Raw genomic sequence first — 17,339 nt, forward strand, 5'->3', positions numbered from 1 at the left:
GAGGTGGTGGAGTCACCATCCCTGGAGGTGTTCAAGAGGGGATTGGATGTGGCACTTGGTGCCATGGCCTAGTAGTTATGAGGTCTTGGGGGACAGGTTGGACTTTTGCAGTCTTTTGTAATAGGTTTCTGCTTACTGACAAGAAAAGCATCCAAGACAGAGAGCAACTAGCTGCTGGCTGCACACTCCTGATGTGGAGGTGATGCACACAGTCCCTAGAGGAACAGCTACTGAAGGCCCCAGATCAGAAGAACTTCCACTGAAACACAACCTGGTGAAGAGACGATGCTGGACTCAAACAGAAACAGATGGTTTCAAAACCGACTTTCACCGAGCCACACTGAAAACAGACATCAGCTGGCTGCTTCCCTGCAGCAGCCACAGGAAGTGTGGCCTCACAGTGTCCCTGTCAGACAGGAGAAGGAAGCTGGGGTCTGATCTGGAAGGGCATGCAAAGCTTGTATCCAAACTGAGCACTGAGCACTAAGCTGGGTTTGCAGCCTTTCAGACCTCTTGGATACAAAAGTTGCTGCTGAGGCACTTGGGTGCACAAAGGAGCTAACACCTCTAAAGTCCACTTCTTTCAGTGGCAATGCACTGGCTGCTCTGTGAGAACCTCTGAACATTCAAACCCAACCCCTGGTCTCACACTGCCCCCTGCTATAAGTGTAGCTCACTCAAGCTACTGACACGTGCTCAGTGCACACCGTGCAAGGGGCTGAAATCCACCCGAACAAACCTCCAGCAGGACTGCAGCAATAGGGGGAAAACCTGCAAGGATAGCTTATGACACCTAACTGGAATACTTCAAATAAAAATCAAATAGTGAGCTTTATGAAGACCTCCTTGTGAAACCACTGTGTCCCTAAGAACAAGGAAAGTAAAGTTCAGACCCAGCACCCCATGGTAACTCCATGCAACAGCATCATTTAGGATAAAGAGGACTCCAATATCCAACTGATGCTTAAAGCTTAACTCACTGCATTTGAAAATTCTCCCCAGCCCACTTGACTGTGCCTCCTCCACTGGGGAAGCAGTGGCTGAGCTAAGGGCTTCAGGAGAAGCCAGCCCCACTTTGCAGTGCCCACTCACCATCTTGCGGATGGCTGCGTTCGAATGGTTTGCTGCCGTAGATATGAGCTCCAATGACTCTGCAAGAAAGGAGCAACAGTTAGGCATGCTCTGGATTGTAGCTCCTCATAGCGCCTTGGCGGGGTTTTCACCTCTCTGATTAGTGTTTTTCCTGCAAAACTCTGCTGCAGAAGCAAGGTCTGCATTTTTTCCTTCCATAATCACAGAATGTTAGGGGTCAGACCTTGAAGGATCCTCCAGTCCAACCCCTCTGCCAGAGCAGGAGCACCTAGGGCAGGTCACACAGGGACACATCCAGGCAGGTTTGGAGTATCTCTAGAGAGGGAGACTCCACAATCCCCCTGGGCAGCCTGTTCCAGGGCTCTGTCACCCTCACAGTGAAAATATTCTTCCTTCTGTTTCCATGGAACTTCCTCTGCCTCAGCTTCCACCACTGCCCCTTGTGCTGGCATTGGGCAGCACCCAGCAGAGCCTGGCTCCAGGCTCTGGGCACTCACCCTGCACATCTTTAGCAACAGTAATGAGTTCACCTCTCAGGCTTCTTCTCAAGCTACAGAGCCCTCAGCTCCCTCCTAACCCAGGCCTCGTGTGCTTACAGCAGCACACACCCTGTTTTGACCCTAGAGACCAGCTGCAGGCCACCTCTGGTTTCATGGCTCCTGAAGCCCAGCTTGCTTTCCTAGGCAAGCAGTTTCTTCCTCCATCTGCTGTCAGGATGACCTCCTGCATTTGTCCTTGGCTATACAATGGATTAAATAAGAATGTCAGATGTTCTACCACTACAAACTTCAATATTTTGCCATTTATTTGCCCAAGTCCCCTTCACTAATACACCAACCCTTCTCTTCTCTACCCTCTACTCCAAATCCCTTTGTGCTGTCTTTGGCAATCATTTCCTTCATTCAGGTGTCCATTTCTAGCCCAGCCCTAGCTGTATGTATCTGAACACAGAAAGACAAAGCTCTCCAGGATTTTCTGGTGCTCATTAGACAAAGAAGAGTCCAGGTGTACTTTCAGCATCTTTCCTGTCTGGAGACTCCTCTGGAAGTTTCTTCAAATAGTCCTTTAGGAGAAGCTCGTAGCGGGGAATTCTCTGCACTGGTTCAAGCATGTGATGCTGCAATGTCAGATTGCCACACACCTCCTGTTTCTGCAAGGGAGAGAAAACAGATACTGTAAAACAATAATCAAAAATGACCATTCCCACACAGTTAGTGTGAGACAACTTCACAGACTCACAGAGTTAGTTAGGTTAGAAAAGACCCTTAAGATCATCAAGTTAAACTGTAAACCAGACTCCACCACTGTCCTGGGCAGCCTCTTCCAGGGCTTGACAACCCTTTGGTGAAGACATTTTTCCTCACATCCAATCAAAACCTCCCCTGGTGCAACCTGAGAATGCTTCCTCTTGTTCTGTCACTGGTTACTTGGGAGAAGAGACCAACCTGCCTCTAGCCTCCTTTCACAAGGTTGTGCAGAGCAATGAAGTCTTCCCTTAGCATCCTCCTCTCCAGGCTGAACAATCCTAGTCTCCTCACCAGCTCCTCAGCAGACACATGGTCCAGACCCTTCACCGGTTTCACTGCCCTTCTCCAGCACTTCAGTGTCCCTCTTGAAGTGTGGTGCCCAAAACTGATCTCAGTATATGAGGTGGTGTGGGACCTCACCAGTGCAGGGAGACAATTCCTTCCCTAGCCTTGCTGGTCACACCATTGCTGATGCAGGTCAGGAGGCTGTTGGCCCTCCTGGACTCTGCTGATTAGCCAAAGCCTGCCTGCTGGAAGCCCCAGGTGCCAGCTCTGATGACCCCCTCTTTACTCCTCCAACAAATGCTAAGTCTCATTTCAGAGATTGATAGAATGGTTTGGGCTGGAAGAGACATTGAAGATCATCCAGTTCCAAATCTTCTGCCATAGGCAGGGACACCTCCCTCTAGCCCAGGATGTTCAAGGCCTCATTGAAGCTGGCCTTGAACACCTCCAGGGTGAGGGAATCCACATGATCGCTGTGCCCAAGATGACCCCCAGCCATTACATCCCCCACCAGTCCTCCTCTGTTCACAAAGGGTAGGTCCAGCAGGTGCCTTCCCTAGTTGGCTCTGTCACCAGCTATGCCAGGAAGTTCTCCTCCCCTCACCCTAGGAACCTCTGGGACTGCTCCATCTCTGCTGTGGTTTATTTCCAGCACGCAGGAGAGAAGTTGAAGAGCTCCACAAGAACCAGGGCCAGCGATCACAAGACTTCCGCCAGATGCCTAAAGAGTATTTTCTCTGTCTCTTTGTCTTGGTTGGATGGTCTGTAGCACACTCCCACCAGGACATCTGCCTCATTGGCCTTCTTCCCCACAAACACTCAACCCTCTCCTCACCATCATCAAGTTGCAGCCATTGGTAACACTCCCTGGCACACAGGGCCGCCCCGCCACCTCCCCTTCCTTGCCTATCCCTTCTGAAGAGTTTGTAGCCACTGGCTGTGGCACTCCAGCAGTGTGAGACATCCCACCCAGTTTCTCTGATGCCCACTAGGTCATCGTTTTCCTGACACCCAAGGGCCCCCAGCTCCTCCTGTTGCTTCCCCTGCTGCAGGCATTGCTGTCGATGCTCTTTGGTTGCTCTCAAGGCCTCACCACTGTTTTGCAGGGAGAAGGCCCAGTCTCTGCCTGCCTGGCCTCAGGTGCTCCTGTGGTTGCTAACCCATCTGTGACCCTTGTGTCTCTGCTGCCACGTGGGTCTCCATTCCCTGCCTCCACTGGTAGCCCCTGCTAGCCCCCATCCTTCAGACACCGGTGTGCTGCCCTTGGGTTAATTTCCTGCCAGCCTGGGTTTGTGCCCTTCCCCTTCCAATCCAGTTTCAAGCTCTTTCAGTGAGTCCTGCCAGCTCCTGGGCTGGGATCCTTTTCCCCTCTGAGACAGGTGTGCCCTCTCTGTAGCCAGCAGGTTTGGTGTCCTGTAAGTCAACCCATGATTAAAGAACCCAAAGTCCTGATGGAGACACCAGGCTCGGAGCCAGGCAATGATCTGCTCTTCCTGTTCATTTCCCTCATCACCTCCCACAGCTAGGGGAACAGAGGAGGACACTGCTTATGCTCTTGACCCCTTAAACAGTCATCCCAAGGTCCTGAAGCCTCTTGGACTTCCTGCTGCTACTTCATCCCTACCTACCTGAAAGATCAGTAGTGCACAGTGGTTAAACCATCATCACCCTTGGGTAAACCATCATCACTTTTGGGTGAGCCATCCCTGGGAACCTCCCAGGGATACTCTGCTCACACTCCATCTCTGGAGAAGGAACTGCCTCAAACTCTCCTCTTTTTCTGATTAACCAAGTAGGGTGGTGGGTTTGAGAGAGTAACTAAATGTTACCTGGCAAGGAATTGATCATCAATCTTGCAGAGCTAGGGAGTGTTGCCATGTCCTTTCTTCCACAGAATCTAGATCAAGTGAAGGGATGTGCCCATTTGTAAAGGAGAAGGAGCACAGTAAGAATAAGCAGCTAGTTCTAAAGCACACAGGAAGCTTCTGGAAGTGAGGTCATCTGCCTTCTGAACCCCACCCCTGCATACACTCTTAGTCTCTGGAGAATAAATCTGATGAAGAGCGACTGAAGGAACTGAGGCTGTTCTACAGCTCCCTGAAAGGAGGTTATGGAGAGGTTGCTGCTGTTCTCTTCTCTCAGGTCATTAGTGACAGAACAAGAGGGAATGGCCTCAAGCTGCAGCAGGGCAGGGTTAGATTGAACAGCAGGAAGCATTTTTTTCCCAGCAAGAGTGGTCAGGCATTGGCACAGACTGCCCAGGGAAGTGGGGGAGTCACCAACTCTGATTGTGTTTAAAGGTGGTTTGGATGTGGCACTTGGGGCTACGGTTTAGGAGTAATCCTTGTAGAGTTGAGTCAGTGGTTAGACTTGGTGATCCTGATGGTCTCTTCCAACCTGAGTGCTTCTGTGATTCTTCTCCAGGGCATCATCCTCAGCTCACTCATGCCACTCTTGTTTTGCTCCAGCCCAAGCAAGCCCTCCCCAGCCATGCTTTTCTCAGAGAAAGACTCTTAGTTCTTTCAGGGATCTGCAGTTCTCCTTGGAACTACAGCCCCTGACACACTGCTGAGTCACCCAGCTCTCAAAGCCTGCAGATGATGAAATGAGTGCCCTGCATCCAGATACCAGCTGTCCTGCCACAAAGGCAAAGGCATAAGTTTGCTTTTAAACATGCACAGTGCAGCAGGGTGTCCAACAACTGTTTCTAGCTGATGAAGGGAATTTGCTGTCTCTCAGTTTTACAGCACTCTGGTTCTCAGACAATACAACTAAGGTGGGTAGAATCAGAGATTCTGGGAAGAACCCAAAGGGGCACAGAACTACACTGCTGTATATTAGAACTTGGTTTATATTCCCAAATCCACTAACTACAACCTTCTCCACTGTCTTTTCATTCCTACAATAGGATGAACCTAGATCCAGCACAGCAGCAGGGAGCAGGAGGAAGTCACTCTAAGGCTCATGGCAGCTGTACTCACATGCCAAGTGTGGCCTCCCAACAAAAGAACCTGCTCCAAACAGACAGCGTTTAACATTATCACAGGATGGTAGGTGTTGGAAAGGGACCTCTGGAGATCGTCCAGTCCAACCCCCTGCCACAGCAGGATCACCCAGGGCAGGGCACACAGGAGTACATTCAGGTGGGTTTGGAATCTCTTCAGAGCAGGAAACTCCACAAACCCCCTGGGCAGCCTGCTCCAGGGCTCCAGCACCCTCACACCAAAGGAGTTTCTCCTTGTGTTGAGGTGGAATCTCCTAGGCTCCAGCTTGTACCTGTTGTTCCTTGTCCTATCACTGTGCACCACTGAAAAGAGCCTGACCCCTTCATCCTGACACCCACCCCTCAGATATTGATAGACACTGATCAGATCCCCTCTCAGCCTTCTCCTCTCCAGACTAAACAGCCCCAGGGCTCTAAGCCTCTCTTCACAGCAGAGATGTTCAAGTCTCCCAATCATCTCTGGGGCTCTCTCTTGGACTCTCTCCAGCAGGTCTGTGTCTCTCTGGAACTGGGGAGCCCCAAACTGGACACAGGATTGCCACTGTGGTCTCAGTAATGCAAGGTAGAAGGGGAGGAGCCCTGCTGGCCTCACCTTCCTTGCTGCACCCCAGGATCCCATTGGCTCTCTTGGCCACAAGGGCACATTGCTGTCCCATGCAGAACTTGCTGCCCACCAGCACTCCCAGGTCTTTCCCCATGGAGCTGCTTTCCAGCAGGATGACCTCTAGTCTGTACTGATGCTTGTTCCTCCCCAGGTGCAGGACTCTTCACTTGTCCTTACTGAACTTCATGAAGTTCCCCTTTCCCCAGCTCTCAGCCTGTGCAGGTCTCTCTGGATGGCAGCGCAGCCTGAGGGGTGTCAGCCACCCACCAGCTTGGTATCATCAGCAAACACACTGAGGGTCCACTCACTGCCCTCCTCCAGGTCATTGATAAAGACATTGAACAAAACTGGACCCAGTCCTGACCCCTGGGGAACTCCACTGAGCTCAGGCCTCCAGCTGGATTCTGCACTGCTGATGACTGCTCTCTGAGCTCTGTTGTGGGCCAGCTTCCAACCCACCTAACAGTCCAATCATCTAACCTACTGCTGTAGAGTTTACCTGTGAGGATGTTATGGAGATGGCACCAGAAGCCTTGCTGAAGTCGAGGCAGACAATACCCACTGCTCTCCCTTCATCTACCCCTCTGGTCCTGCCTTCAGAGGAGGCTCTCAGATTGCTCACACTATGCAATTTAAAAAAAGTTTAGAGTTTACCCTGCAATTCAAAGGGCTTCAGCAGAGGAAGAATAAATGTTTGCACTGTGTTTGGCTCATGTAATAATCTGAAACACAGATACAACTTTCCTGAAGTACTTCTTTGACAGCAGAATGAGAAGGCCAGCAGAAGAGAAGTCCTAATAAACTCACCAGCTACCAAGCCTTGGCCCCAGCTGGTGATGTCAACCAACCAGAAAGTCTCTTCATCTTCAAGGTAGGCTAAAGCAAACCTGGTAAGTTGCAGCCAGTCACTTGCAACCACCATTTGAGTTTTGTTTTCTGTTTCCCATGTTCAGCACAATTAATAACTGCTAATGCCTTAAGCTCTTTAACTATTCCATTAACAGCTTAGGTGGACAGTGTGATACTGCAGGGTCACAACAGACTCCAACTGTGGCTTTTGATAGTACAGAGACAAGTCAGATGAGTGGACCAAGTATCCTGGGGACCAAGGAGTGGACCAAGATCTTTGCCACCTGCAGCTGCAGCCATTGACAGAAACAAAAGGTGCTGTGATGACACTGATAAAACAACCCTGAGTGCAATAATGCCATCAGCTGGCCCCTTCTGCCTGCACTGCCCTCTGCCTCCACCCTGCCTGCCTCCACCCTGCCTGCCACAGTGCTGCTGAAGCCATAGCACAAATGCTCACAGGCTTGGACAGCTGCAGACCAGTTTATCTGACTGACTGCCACCATAAATCATCTGTGTTGGTAGCTCAGTGCTGAGAAGAGAGATGAATTTTGGGTGAGGCAGAGGCCTGTCCTGTAGGGAAACAGTCACAAAGTGACTGACACTTCAGAGAGCCATGGAAGTGGCTTGCCACAAGTGGAAGACAGCAAAATATCTGCATGCTTACTGTACAGTGCTTGCTGTGCAGAACCTTGGCCATAGTAGGCTGGGCTCAGACAGAAAAAGGTTAAGAAATGTGAAGTGAGGGCCTGGTAAGAGAGGACCTTCCTCAGTTTCTGCTTCCAAAAGCTTTTGTCTGAGTCACCAGCCAGCAGCTCCTGACCCTCCCTGCAGGGCCTCTGCTCTCCCAGCTTGCTGGGGGATTGCTTGATTCCCAACAGCTGGCCCAGCCACAGTCTTTCCATTTAGGGCAGGCAGCTGAGCTCCTTCCCCAGCTTAACCTGCTCCCTGCCAGCCCTGCCCTCCCAAAGCAGGGGCTCTGCTTGTCCTGCAGTGGCCCAGGGATGCCTGCAAGCCTGCAGCATGACTTGGGCTGGCCCAGAGCCCAAAGAAGAGAGAGGGTTTCCATGCCAGCCTATGCACAACTCTTCTCCCCTCCCCACACAGCTTTTTATGTAATTAGAACACAGAAATCCATGCTGAGCATCCTCCTGCAGAGCTGCAGTCCCCAAGAGCTGCCTGCTGCTTCGTGAGGCTCAGCAGAGTCGTACCAACAGCAGATGCTGTCAGTGGCATGCCCCAAGTCAAACACAGACACCTCAGAATGAAAACATACCTATCAAAAAAGCAATCAGAACTACTCATGGGGCAGAGGAATCAGGAAGTTTATAAATGGGTATTTGCAGTCAGAGCTGTTGGGCTAATGGCAAACTTTCCTTTTGTGACTTCCAATCCTCTTAAACATGTAAGCAAGAAAATGCCAGCTGTGTGAAAAGCCTGTGTCACAGCAGAGGAGGGAGGACTGCCACCAGAGTGGTGTGGGTTCAGCATTGCAGCTGCATTAGCTTGCAGCTAAACAGTGTGCCATGCTCAGCAAAACCAGACCCCCTCAAACCAGTAGATGAGATCTCTAAGGCACAAAAGTCCTGGCAGTCTGGGGCAGTCCCCACAGACTGGAAAAGGGGAAACATTGCTCCCATTTGCAAAAAGGCTAAGAAGGAGGAACCAGGGAACTCCAGGCCAGTCAGTCTCACCCCTGTGCCCGGAAAGATCATGGAGCAGATCCTCCTGGAGGCACTACTGACCCAGAAGAATAGTGAAGGGGTGATTGGGACAGTCAGCATGGCTTCACCAAGGGCAAATCCTGCCTGACCAACCTGGTGGCCTTCTCTGAACAGGTGACAACATCAATAGCTGAGGGGGGAGCAACTGATGTCGTTTGCCTGGAGCTGAGCAAAGCCTTCGACACTGCCCTGCCCCACATCCTGGTCTCCAAACTGGTGACACAGGAGTTTGATGGGTGACCACTAGATGGATAAAGAACTATCTTGATAGCCACACTCAAAGGGTGGCTGTCAATGGGTCCATGTCCCAGTGGAGGCCAGGGACAAGCGGAGTCCCTCAGGGGTCAGTCCTGGGACCAGTCTTGTTCAACATCTTTGTGGGTGCCATGGACAGTGGCACTGAGTGCACCCTCAGCAAGTTTGCTGATGACACCAAGCTGTGTGGTGCAGCAGACAGGCTGGAGGGAAGGGAGGCCATCCAGAGGGACCTGGACAGGCTGGAGAGGTGGGCACAAGCCAACCTCATGAGGTTCAACAAGACCAAGGGCAGGGTCCTGCATCTAGGTCGAGGCAATCCCAGGCACAAATCCAGGCTGGGCAGGGACTGGCTGGAAAGCAGCCCTGAGGAGAGAGACTTGGGGGTGCTGGGGGATGAGAAGCTCAACGTGAGCTCTCAGTGTGCACTTGCAGCCCGGAAAGCCAATCAGATCCTGGGCTGCAGCAAGAGAAGTGTGGCCAGCAGGGCAAGGGAGGGGATTCTCCCCCTCTGCTCAGCTCTGCTGAGACCCCACCTGCAGTACTGCCTTCAGTTCTGGAGCCCCTATTACAAGAGGGATCTGGAGGTGCTGGAAGGTGTCCAGAGAAGGGCCACGAGGATGAGCAGAGGGCAGGAGCACCTCTCCTGTGAGGACAGACTGAAGGAGTTGGGGCTGTTCAGTCTGGAGAAGAGAAGGCTCCCAGGTGACCTAATTGTGGCCTTCCAGTATCTGAAGGGGGCTACAAGAAGGCTGGGGAGGGACTTCTCAGGATCTCAGGTAGTGATGGGACCAGGGGGAATGGAATGAAGCTGGAGGTGGGGAGGTTCAGGCTGGAGGTGAGGAGGAAGTTCTTCACGGTGAGAGTGGTGAAGCCCTGGAATGGGTTGTCCAGGGAGGTGATTGAGGCCCTGTCCCTGGAGGTGTTTAAGCCCAGGCTGGATGAGGCTCTGGCCAGGCTGATCTAGTGTGGGGTGTCCCTGCCCATGGCAGGGGGGTTGGAACTGGATGATCCTTGTGGTCCCTTCCAACCCTGACTGATACTACGATACATTATGCCAACTAACAACATACCTGTATGTTCTGAACAACATCTTTGAAGGGAGAGGACCTCTGCATACATGTGTTCACCATGTCCATGGCCCTGTCAAAGTTCTTCACATATTCTCCATACATCTTCAGAAAAGGAGCCAGCTTCTGCAGGATATCTCCCAGCCGTGGGTTGACGTTCCTGTGGGAAGCAGACAGCTAAGTCCTGAGATCTCTGGCAGCCAGAGCTACACTCCGAGCTCTGGGAAGTCACAGTCCTCCTCCACGTGCATAAACACACACATATGCAAGCCAGGTATTTCAGGCTAACTTGAAAGCAATTTGTAAGGTACCCTAGGTGACACCTTAATCCTTAATCTAGACATAGGAAGGATGATATTCCTGTCCCCACTGTCATCTCCGCAGTGACAATCAGGTTGAAGCTGAGTGTGTGTCGATAAAGACACCTCTGTATCTCTGCTGTCCAGCACAAAAATTTTGAGGCAAACTGCTGCTTCTCCAAACTCATTTTCCACCCTCAGCCAAACTTCTGCAGAGGCTTTAATGCAAAGATGGTGCTCAGTCCAGCTGAGCAGTCCCAGGGGGCCAGACATATGTCCACCTAGACACATCAGCAGGCTGGGACAGCAGTAGCCACACATCTGTGTCTCCTCCAAATTCACCGGCAGGCCAAGTCAGCCTTTTCCCCCACCCCAGCTTTTCTGTCCTGCTGGCCTCACAGTGTGCAGTCTGACTGCCCTAACCCTCACCAGCCAAGTAACAAGCTCATGCCTTCTCTTGGCTTCCAGACTCTCCAGTCTTCCTCCCCTTTTGTTACAGCTGTCCATGCAAACACAAACCAGGTACAAAGGTGCTGAGGCTCCTTCATTCCCTCTGGTCACTGATAAACTGTATGGAGGCTGGGCTCAGCCAAGAGGCATGTGAACTTTGGTCTGGTCTTCATCACTCCCAGGGTAGTATCAGCTCTCTCTGCACCTTCAGTGGCAGGACACTGCAGCTGCTGTGCTATCTCAAACTGAGTCTCCGGATGTGCTTTACAATCACAACCTCTCTACCTGCTGCTGCATTTCTGCCTTACCTACAATTTGTTACAGTGGCCAAAATTTAACTGGATTGTGACCTTTATTACTCAGTGAAAAAACCCTACACCCCCCCCCCCCCCCCCAAAATTACCCCTCTTTTCTTCCAGGAAGTGCACACAAACTATAAGCACTCAGTATTTATTCTCTCTCAGAACAGAAGGCAAACAAATTCTGGGGTAAAAGCTTGTGCAATGCTCAACAGCATCAGTGGTTGCATAACAGACCTAAGCTGATTTGTGATATGATCAGGCCAGATTTTCTATGGGTTGGCTGCTATAATACCAATTTTAACATCAAATTTTATACAACCCCCCAAAATTAATCAAAGTCATCCACAAAGTCTGCAGTGTGGTGTGTAACATCCAGACTGGGCTACCATGGCAGCTACAGGCCTGTTGGGCTCATCTCAGTACCCAGCGAGACAATGGAGCAGATCCTGCCGAAGACTCGACTGGGGCACAAGAAAAACAAGGTGTGCTTGGTGGCAACCAACATGGCTTCACCAAGGGCAAATCCTGCCTGACAGATTTGGTGGAAAAGGGAAGAGCAACTGATGTCATCTGCCTGGACTTGTGTTAAAGCATTCAACACTGTCCCACATGACACCCTGGTCTCTAAACAGGAAAGACCTGGATTTGAGAGATGGGCCACTGGCTGGATAAGGAATTGGCTTGATGGCCACTCTCAAGAGTTGCAGTCAATGGCTCAATGTCCAAAGGGAGAGCAGTGATGAGTGGAATCCCTCAAGAATAGTACTGGGGACTGGTGTTGTTAAATGTCTTTGTTGGTGACATGGGCAGTGGCATTGAGGCACCCTCTGCAAGTCTGCAGATGACACCAAGCTGTGTGGTGTGGTCAACATGCTGGAGGGAAGGGATGGCATCCAGAGGGACCTGGACAGGCTGGAGAGGTGAGCCCAAGCCAACCTCATGAGGTTTAACAAGGCCATGGGCAAGGTCCTGTACCTGAGGCAGGGCAATCCCAAGCACCAATCCAGGCTGGGTGAGGAGTCAATTGAGAGCAGCCCTTCAGAGAAGGACTTGGGAGTGCTGGTTGATGAGAAGCTTGGCATGAACCAGCAACATGTACTGGCAGCCCAGAAAGCCAATCTTGTTCTGGGCTGCATCAAAAGAAATGGGACCAGGAGGTCAAGGGAGGTGATTCTGCCATTCTGCTCTGCCCAGACCCCACTTGGAGCACTGCATCCAGTTCTGGTGCCCCCATTACAAGAAGGACATGGAACTGCTGGAGTGGGTCCAGAGGAGGCCACCAAGATTATCAGAGGGCTGGAAAACCTCCCCTGTGGGGACAGGCTGAGAGAGTCTGGTCTGTTCAGCCTGAAAAGAAGGCTCTGGGGAGACCCTCAGGCCTTCTCCCTGAAGGGGGCTACAAGAAAGCTGGAGAGGGACTGTTTGGAAGGGCCTGTGGTGATAGGATGAAGGGCAATGGCTTGAAACTGAAGCAGGGCAGATTTAGACTGGACATTAGAAAGAAGTTCTTTACAGTGAGGGTGGTGAGACTGTAGAACAGGATGCCCAGAGAAGCTGTGGACACCGCATCCCTAGAGGTCTTTAAGACCAGGCTGGATGAGGCAACCTGGGCTAGTGAGAGGTATCCCTGCCCATGGCCGGGGGTCAGAACTGGATGATCTTTAAGGTCCCTTCCACCTCAAGCCATTCTAAGACTCTGTGGTGCATTTACCTTCTTGGAGAAGTAACCACATGTTGGCTTTTTAATACTTCACAGTGGAGCCAAAATAAGCAATTGCCTTCCTTCCTTGCTTCCCACTACTGTGATTTCCTAGTACCACACTACAGCAGAATGGAACTGCAGTAAGGAAAACAGCTCTGGCAGCACTTGGGGCTGAAAAAATTCTCTCAGCACACTGGAGATTCTGAGCTCTCAGGTCTACTCCTGCAGTCAGAAATGCTGGAGAGACTCCATACAAGTGAATTATTGGGTCACACAGCTGCAGACCTGGAGCCAGGCTAGGCCTGACGCTTGGTACAGCTTCTTGAATGTGTGTTTTAAACTAACTGTAGTGACAGGTACCCACCATTCTTGTGTGATTCTTGTCTTGAGCTCAGGAAGAAGAAATTGTCCATGGAAACAATAGATGGAGGAAATATTTGAGAAGATGCCTGTTATCACTTCAGATGAAATGCCTGCTTCTGACAGCTTTGTGCAAAACACCTGCAGGAGACAAGGAGACAGTGCCAAGGGCCGCTTAAAAACACACCCCTAGATATGCTGGCTTCAGACTGCAGGCTTACACAGCTGAGTGCCTTAGGACACAGCCAAATCTTTGATTGGTAGCCAGCCTTTGAGGTCTGCCAGGAGGTTCTCAAAAGGTAAGGCAGTCAGTTCGATTCATAGCCATGGGCCACAGCCATCAATGGGGAAAGTCTGTGGGGCAAGTAGAAAGAGATCGATAGATGCTACTTCTTGCTTCTAAAAGGTATTTGGTGAGCACTGTGACTCATCCTCACTTTTACTTCCTTCTTGCCTCTCTGTGGCTTTTTGTTCTTTGATATCATGAGCGAGATGCCTGACCCATGTAGACTCACCTCGGCGTTTCAGTGGAAGGAAGCTCAGCCTCACCACACCAGTCCTGCTCCGTGCCCACGTGTATGCCTTCTGCACAGTACTTACGAAACACAGTGGGTGACAGAGAGCCCTGGACGGACTGTGAGCACGGGGCTGGCCCCTACAGCCTCAGTTTAGTACAGCTCTTGCACACCACAGAGCAGTCATGCATTTCATCACTTCTCAGTGCCTTCAGCACCTCGTGATTTCCTCTCCACGTACGCTCAGGAAGGAACCGACGCTGGTGGAGCCTGCGTCGAGGCTGCTGCTTCCCAATTCCTCCCTCTGCTACCCTCATCCTCAGGCCCCAGCCCACGGAGCCTTCCTCTGAGACCCACAGCACAGAGCCTGGCAAACACCACCTCCCACCCAGAAATGGCATTTTCATGCTACCAGGCTATAGGTTAGGGGTTGAATAGGAGGCATCATTGCTGCTCACAGAAAAGAAAGGGAATTGATGCAAAACTGAATTACCTGGTCCAACAGATGGAGTCTTTTAACATAAGCTTCTTCTGTATGCAGCAGCTCATTTGCAATGTTGAATAGCTTTTGGGGCTCTGTACACTGAAAAAAAAAGTCACAAATAACACAATCCATCTGCACCTGCAAACCTCAGTTTCATCAGCTGCTCCATTTTCTCAGTGGGCCAAATTCCAAGCCAGCAGAGAAGCCTGGAGTGCAGGAAGTTAACACAGTTCAGAACCTGCTCCACATCCCTCATCAATGGGTTTGTTCCAGAGACATTCTTACAGCTATTTCCTGAAGGGCAACTAGTGATGCAGCCAATGGCTGAGCAGGACATCACTCTAGTTCATTATGGGTTTTTATAAGGAACCAGAAGCATCCTCCAATGCTGGAAATAAGTCCAGCCCAGTTGGTAACTGAGGCACTAGACTGCACATCAGCTCAGGTCCTGTAACTGAAAACTAGAAACCAGACCTGTTTGGCTTCAGATTTCACTCCCCTCTCTGGCATGTTTTTGTGCAGCTTTAAACATCAGCCAGTTCCCTGGAAAGCATTTTCAGCACTACAACCCAAGTCATTCAGTGAAGGCCTTCATTAAGCTCACTTAAAAAATAGCATGAGAAAGGACTAATTAGAAACCTTGAAGGTGGTTATGAAGCACTGGCTTTATTCACAGTTTATCTAAAAGCTACACAGTCTCTTTGCTCTCTAAGTGCTTTTAAATACCTGAACCATTAAGATCCAAGCTTTAGCTTTCTGACAAGCTCTGCAAGCCTTTTAAAGAGTCTTAACACCATGCTTACACATAACCAAACCAGCCCAGACCTGAGGCTTGGCTGCTTTCTGTTCAGGAACACAAGCATCCAAAAGGGGCAGCAAGGATAATCAAACACAGGGAAACTTTACTGGGCTGCAAACAGGAGAAAATTCAAACCTGAGATGGATAAATGATTAATGGAACAGACAGCATTAATGGCATGAAATTATTCACTGCTTTTTCCAGGGGAAAGCTAAAAGGCATCAAATACAATTACTGAGATGCTGCTTCAAGAGCAAGAGCCATTTCCTCAAGCATGTGGCAAACCTCCACACAGGATGATGGAGGTCCTGGACAAATCCATGGAGTACTAGTCCAGAGAAAGCGTGCAAAACATGCAGGGCTGTTCCTGGTCCAGGGAGCACCTGGGCTGCACCCCAGCAGTGCTCTCCATCCCAGCAGTCTGGCTCTATGCACCTGCTAGCATTTGCGGCAGGCATTTCTGAGCACCACTGTGCAGGCCACCGTCACACCCTCAGAGAATGTCCATTACATTCTCTCTGCAAGCTTCTTGGGTATCACCTTCATTTTGTTTCTAAGCAAAGCAGACAGGAACAATGCAAATCCCCCACTGTCAAAGTGAGAGAGCTGGAAGCCATGAACCAAACACAGCTATCCCTCCTGAAATGACGCTGCACCCAACAGGAAGGACCTGCAGGCCTGTGACACAAGCAGTGAGGGAAGGTGAACACCTCTGCTGCATTTGAAACAGCATCAGCCTTCCTTCAAAGCAATGTCTCTCTTCCAGGCACAACCCTGAAGATGGCAAGCCATGAGCAAAGGGCACTCTGCCTTCCCTGCTGCACCAACCACTTCAAGCCACCTTTTTCAAGCTATTCTAATGTGCTGCTCCAGTCATACAGATACATATATGAATATTTAGGGGAAAAGAATGACAAATGACAGCACAGCAAAGGTTTGCATTTGTTACAAGCAAATCCAACACAACCCACAGCTTAAAATGAAATGCACTGCTTCCTGTTCCAATTTCAGCTCACTCTGAGCATCTCTCACAGAAAGAATTTCCCTGCCAGCTTTGCTGGGCACAGAAGAGTGCCTGAACAAAAGGCCCTGATGTAACAGTTCAGCATGCCAGCTACCAAGCGCTTCCTTTGATTTGTTTGAATTCAGAATTGGGAAAATAATTATTTCCAACCAAATACTTTTGTTCTCAGAAGTAAATCTTTACATAGCAGAGGCACTTTGTAACCTCCTAACCTTCACCATCTGCAATTCAGTTTAGATTTCCAATAAACTTGCTGACATCTGCTTAAATACCAAACAACTGCTGAACAGACTCCCAGCCCGAGCTCAGCCCTGTCTTCAGTTGCTGCCTCTGCTAGGGGCAGCTAGCTATGTTTTTCAGACTAATTTGTGACATATTTGCCTTTCAATGCAGATTGATTTTTAAATGATCAAGCAGATGAGTTAGGCCTGAGCAGCTCTGTTCTTTTACCCTGGTGCTGGCCCCCAGCAGCAGAGCTTTATCACAGCTCAGCTCCCTGTGACCAGGGCACTCCTCCACGCTCTGTGTTTCCAAAGGAAAAGGAAAGCAGCTCTGCAAACTCAGATGTGCATTATTCTTAGTCCTCATATTTACAGCCTTCCACCTGAAGCAGGCTCTGGGCCACTGAGTTCCTGCTCACTGCTGCTGTGCCCAACATGGCTGCTGCATGCTCAGCACAGCCACAGCACCAGGCTGCCATCCCCAGCCATGCACTGCAGTCACATCTCCTGCAGCCCTGTTCCAAGGGCTGGGCAAGGAAGGGGAAGCAGTGGGCGCTGACTTCATGACACAGGAAGCTCTGAAGCTCACTCCAGCACTTGCAGCAGCAGATGCCTGATGCTCTTTCACTGCCATGTGGAAGGTTCAAAAACTCATTTCCAGCTGCAACTGGCCATTAAACATTTTAACTGAAAAGGAAACACCAGCCTGAAAACAAACAGAAGCAGCTTTCCTAAGGGTCAGACTGGCATCTGTACCTCAAATAGCCCAGGCACAGACACCAGCGGGGGAAGGGCACATGCTGAGCTCAATTGTGTAATGATGTGGCCACAAGTGCATCACCGCTCCTTGCCAACCCACTCACTGACCTGGCTGGGTGCCTGCCAAACATGCCTGGGATGAAAACACTGACCTGGTTACCCTGAAAAGCAAATCTGAAACGCAAATTTAAAGTACAAGAAAAAGGCTTGACATGAGAACCCTTGGGCAACACCCTGCAGCAACCACTCCCAGCCTGCTCCTGGATCACAAGAGGCTTTCAGTGAATCTTGTAG

The 17,339-nt window shown here is 50.5% G+C and overlaps 1 protein-coding gene across 6 annotated transcripts in view; it reads right to left on the bottom strand.

The window, feature by feature from the left end:
• The window catches only part of FGD3 (FYVE, RhoGEF and PH domain containing 3), a 123,530-nt gene that overhangs the window by 32,533 nt on the left and 73,658 nt on the right, over positions 1–17,339 (bottom strand). For all 6 annotated transcript variants that reach the window (XR_008462273.1, XR_008462272.1, XR_008462271.1 and 3 more), the window contains exons 5-9: positions 14,252–14,341; positions 13,248–13,384; positions 10,134–10,290; positions 2,104–2,242; positions 1,093–1,151 (exon numbers count right to left, since the gene is read on the bottom strand). Coding sequence is in view for 3 of the 6 variants with exons in the window: in XM_054162154.1 (XP_054018129.1) it covers positions 1,093–1,151; positions 2,104–2,242; positions 10,134–10,290; positions 13,248–13,384; positions 14,252–14,341 (582 nt within the window). In the remaining 3 variants the exon portion in view is untranslated. The remainder of the gene's footprint in view (positions 1–1,092; positions 1,152–2,103; positions 2,243–10,133; positions 10,291–13,247; positions 13,385–14,251; positions 14,342–17,339) is intronic.

Source organism: Dryobates pubescens, chromosome 1 (assembly GCF_014839835.1).
Source record: "Dryobates pubescens isolate bDryPub1 chromosome 1, bDryPub1.pri, whole genome shotgun sequence".
NCBI lineage: Eukaryota > Metazoa > Chordata > Aves > Piciformes > Picidae > Dryobates > Dryobates pubescens.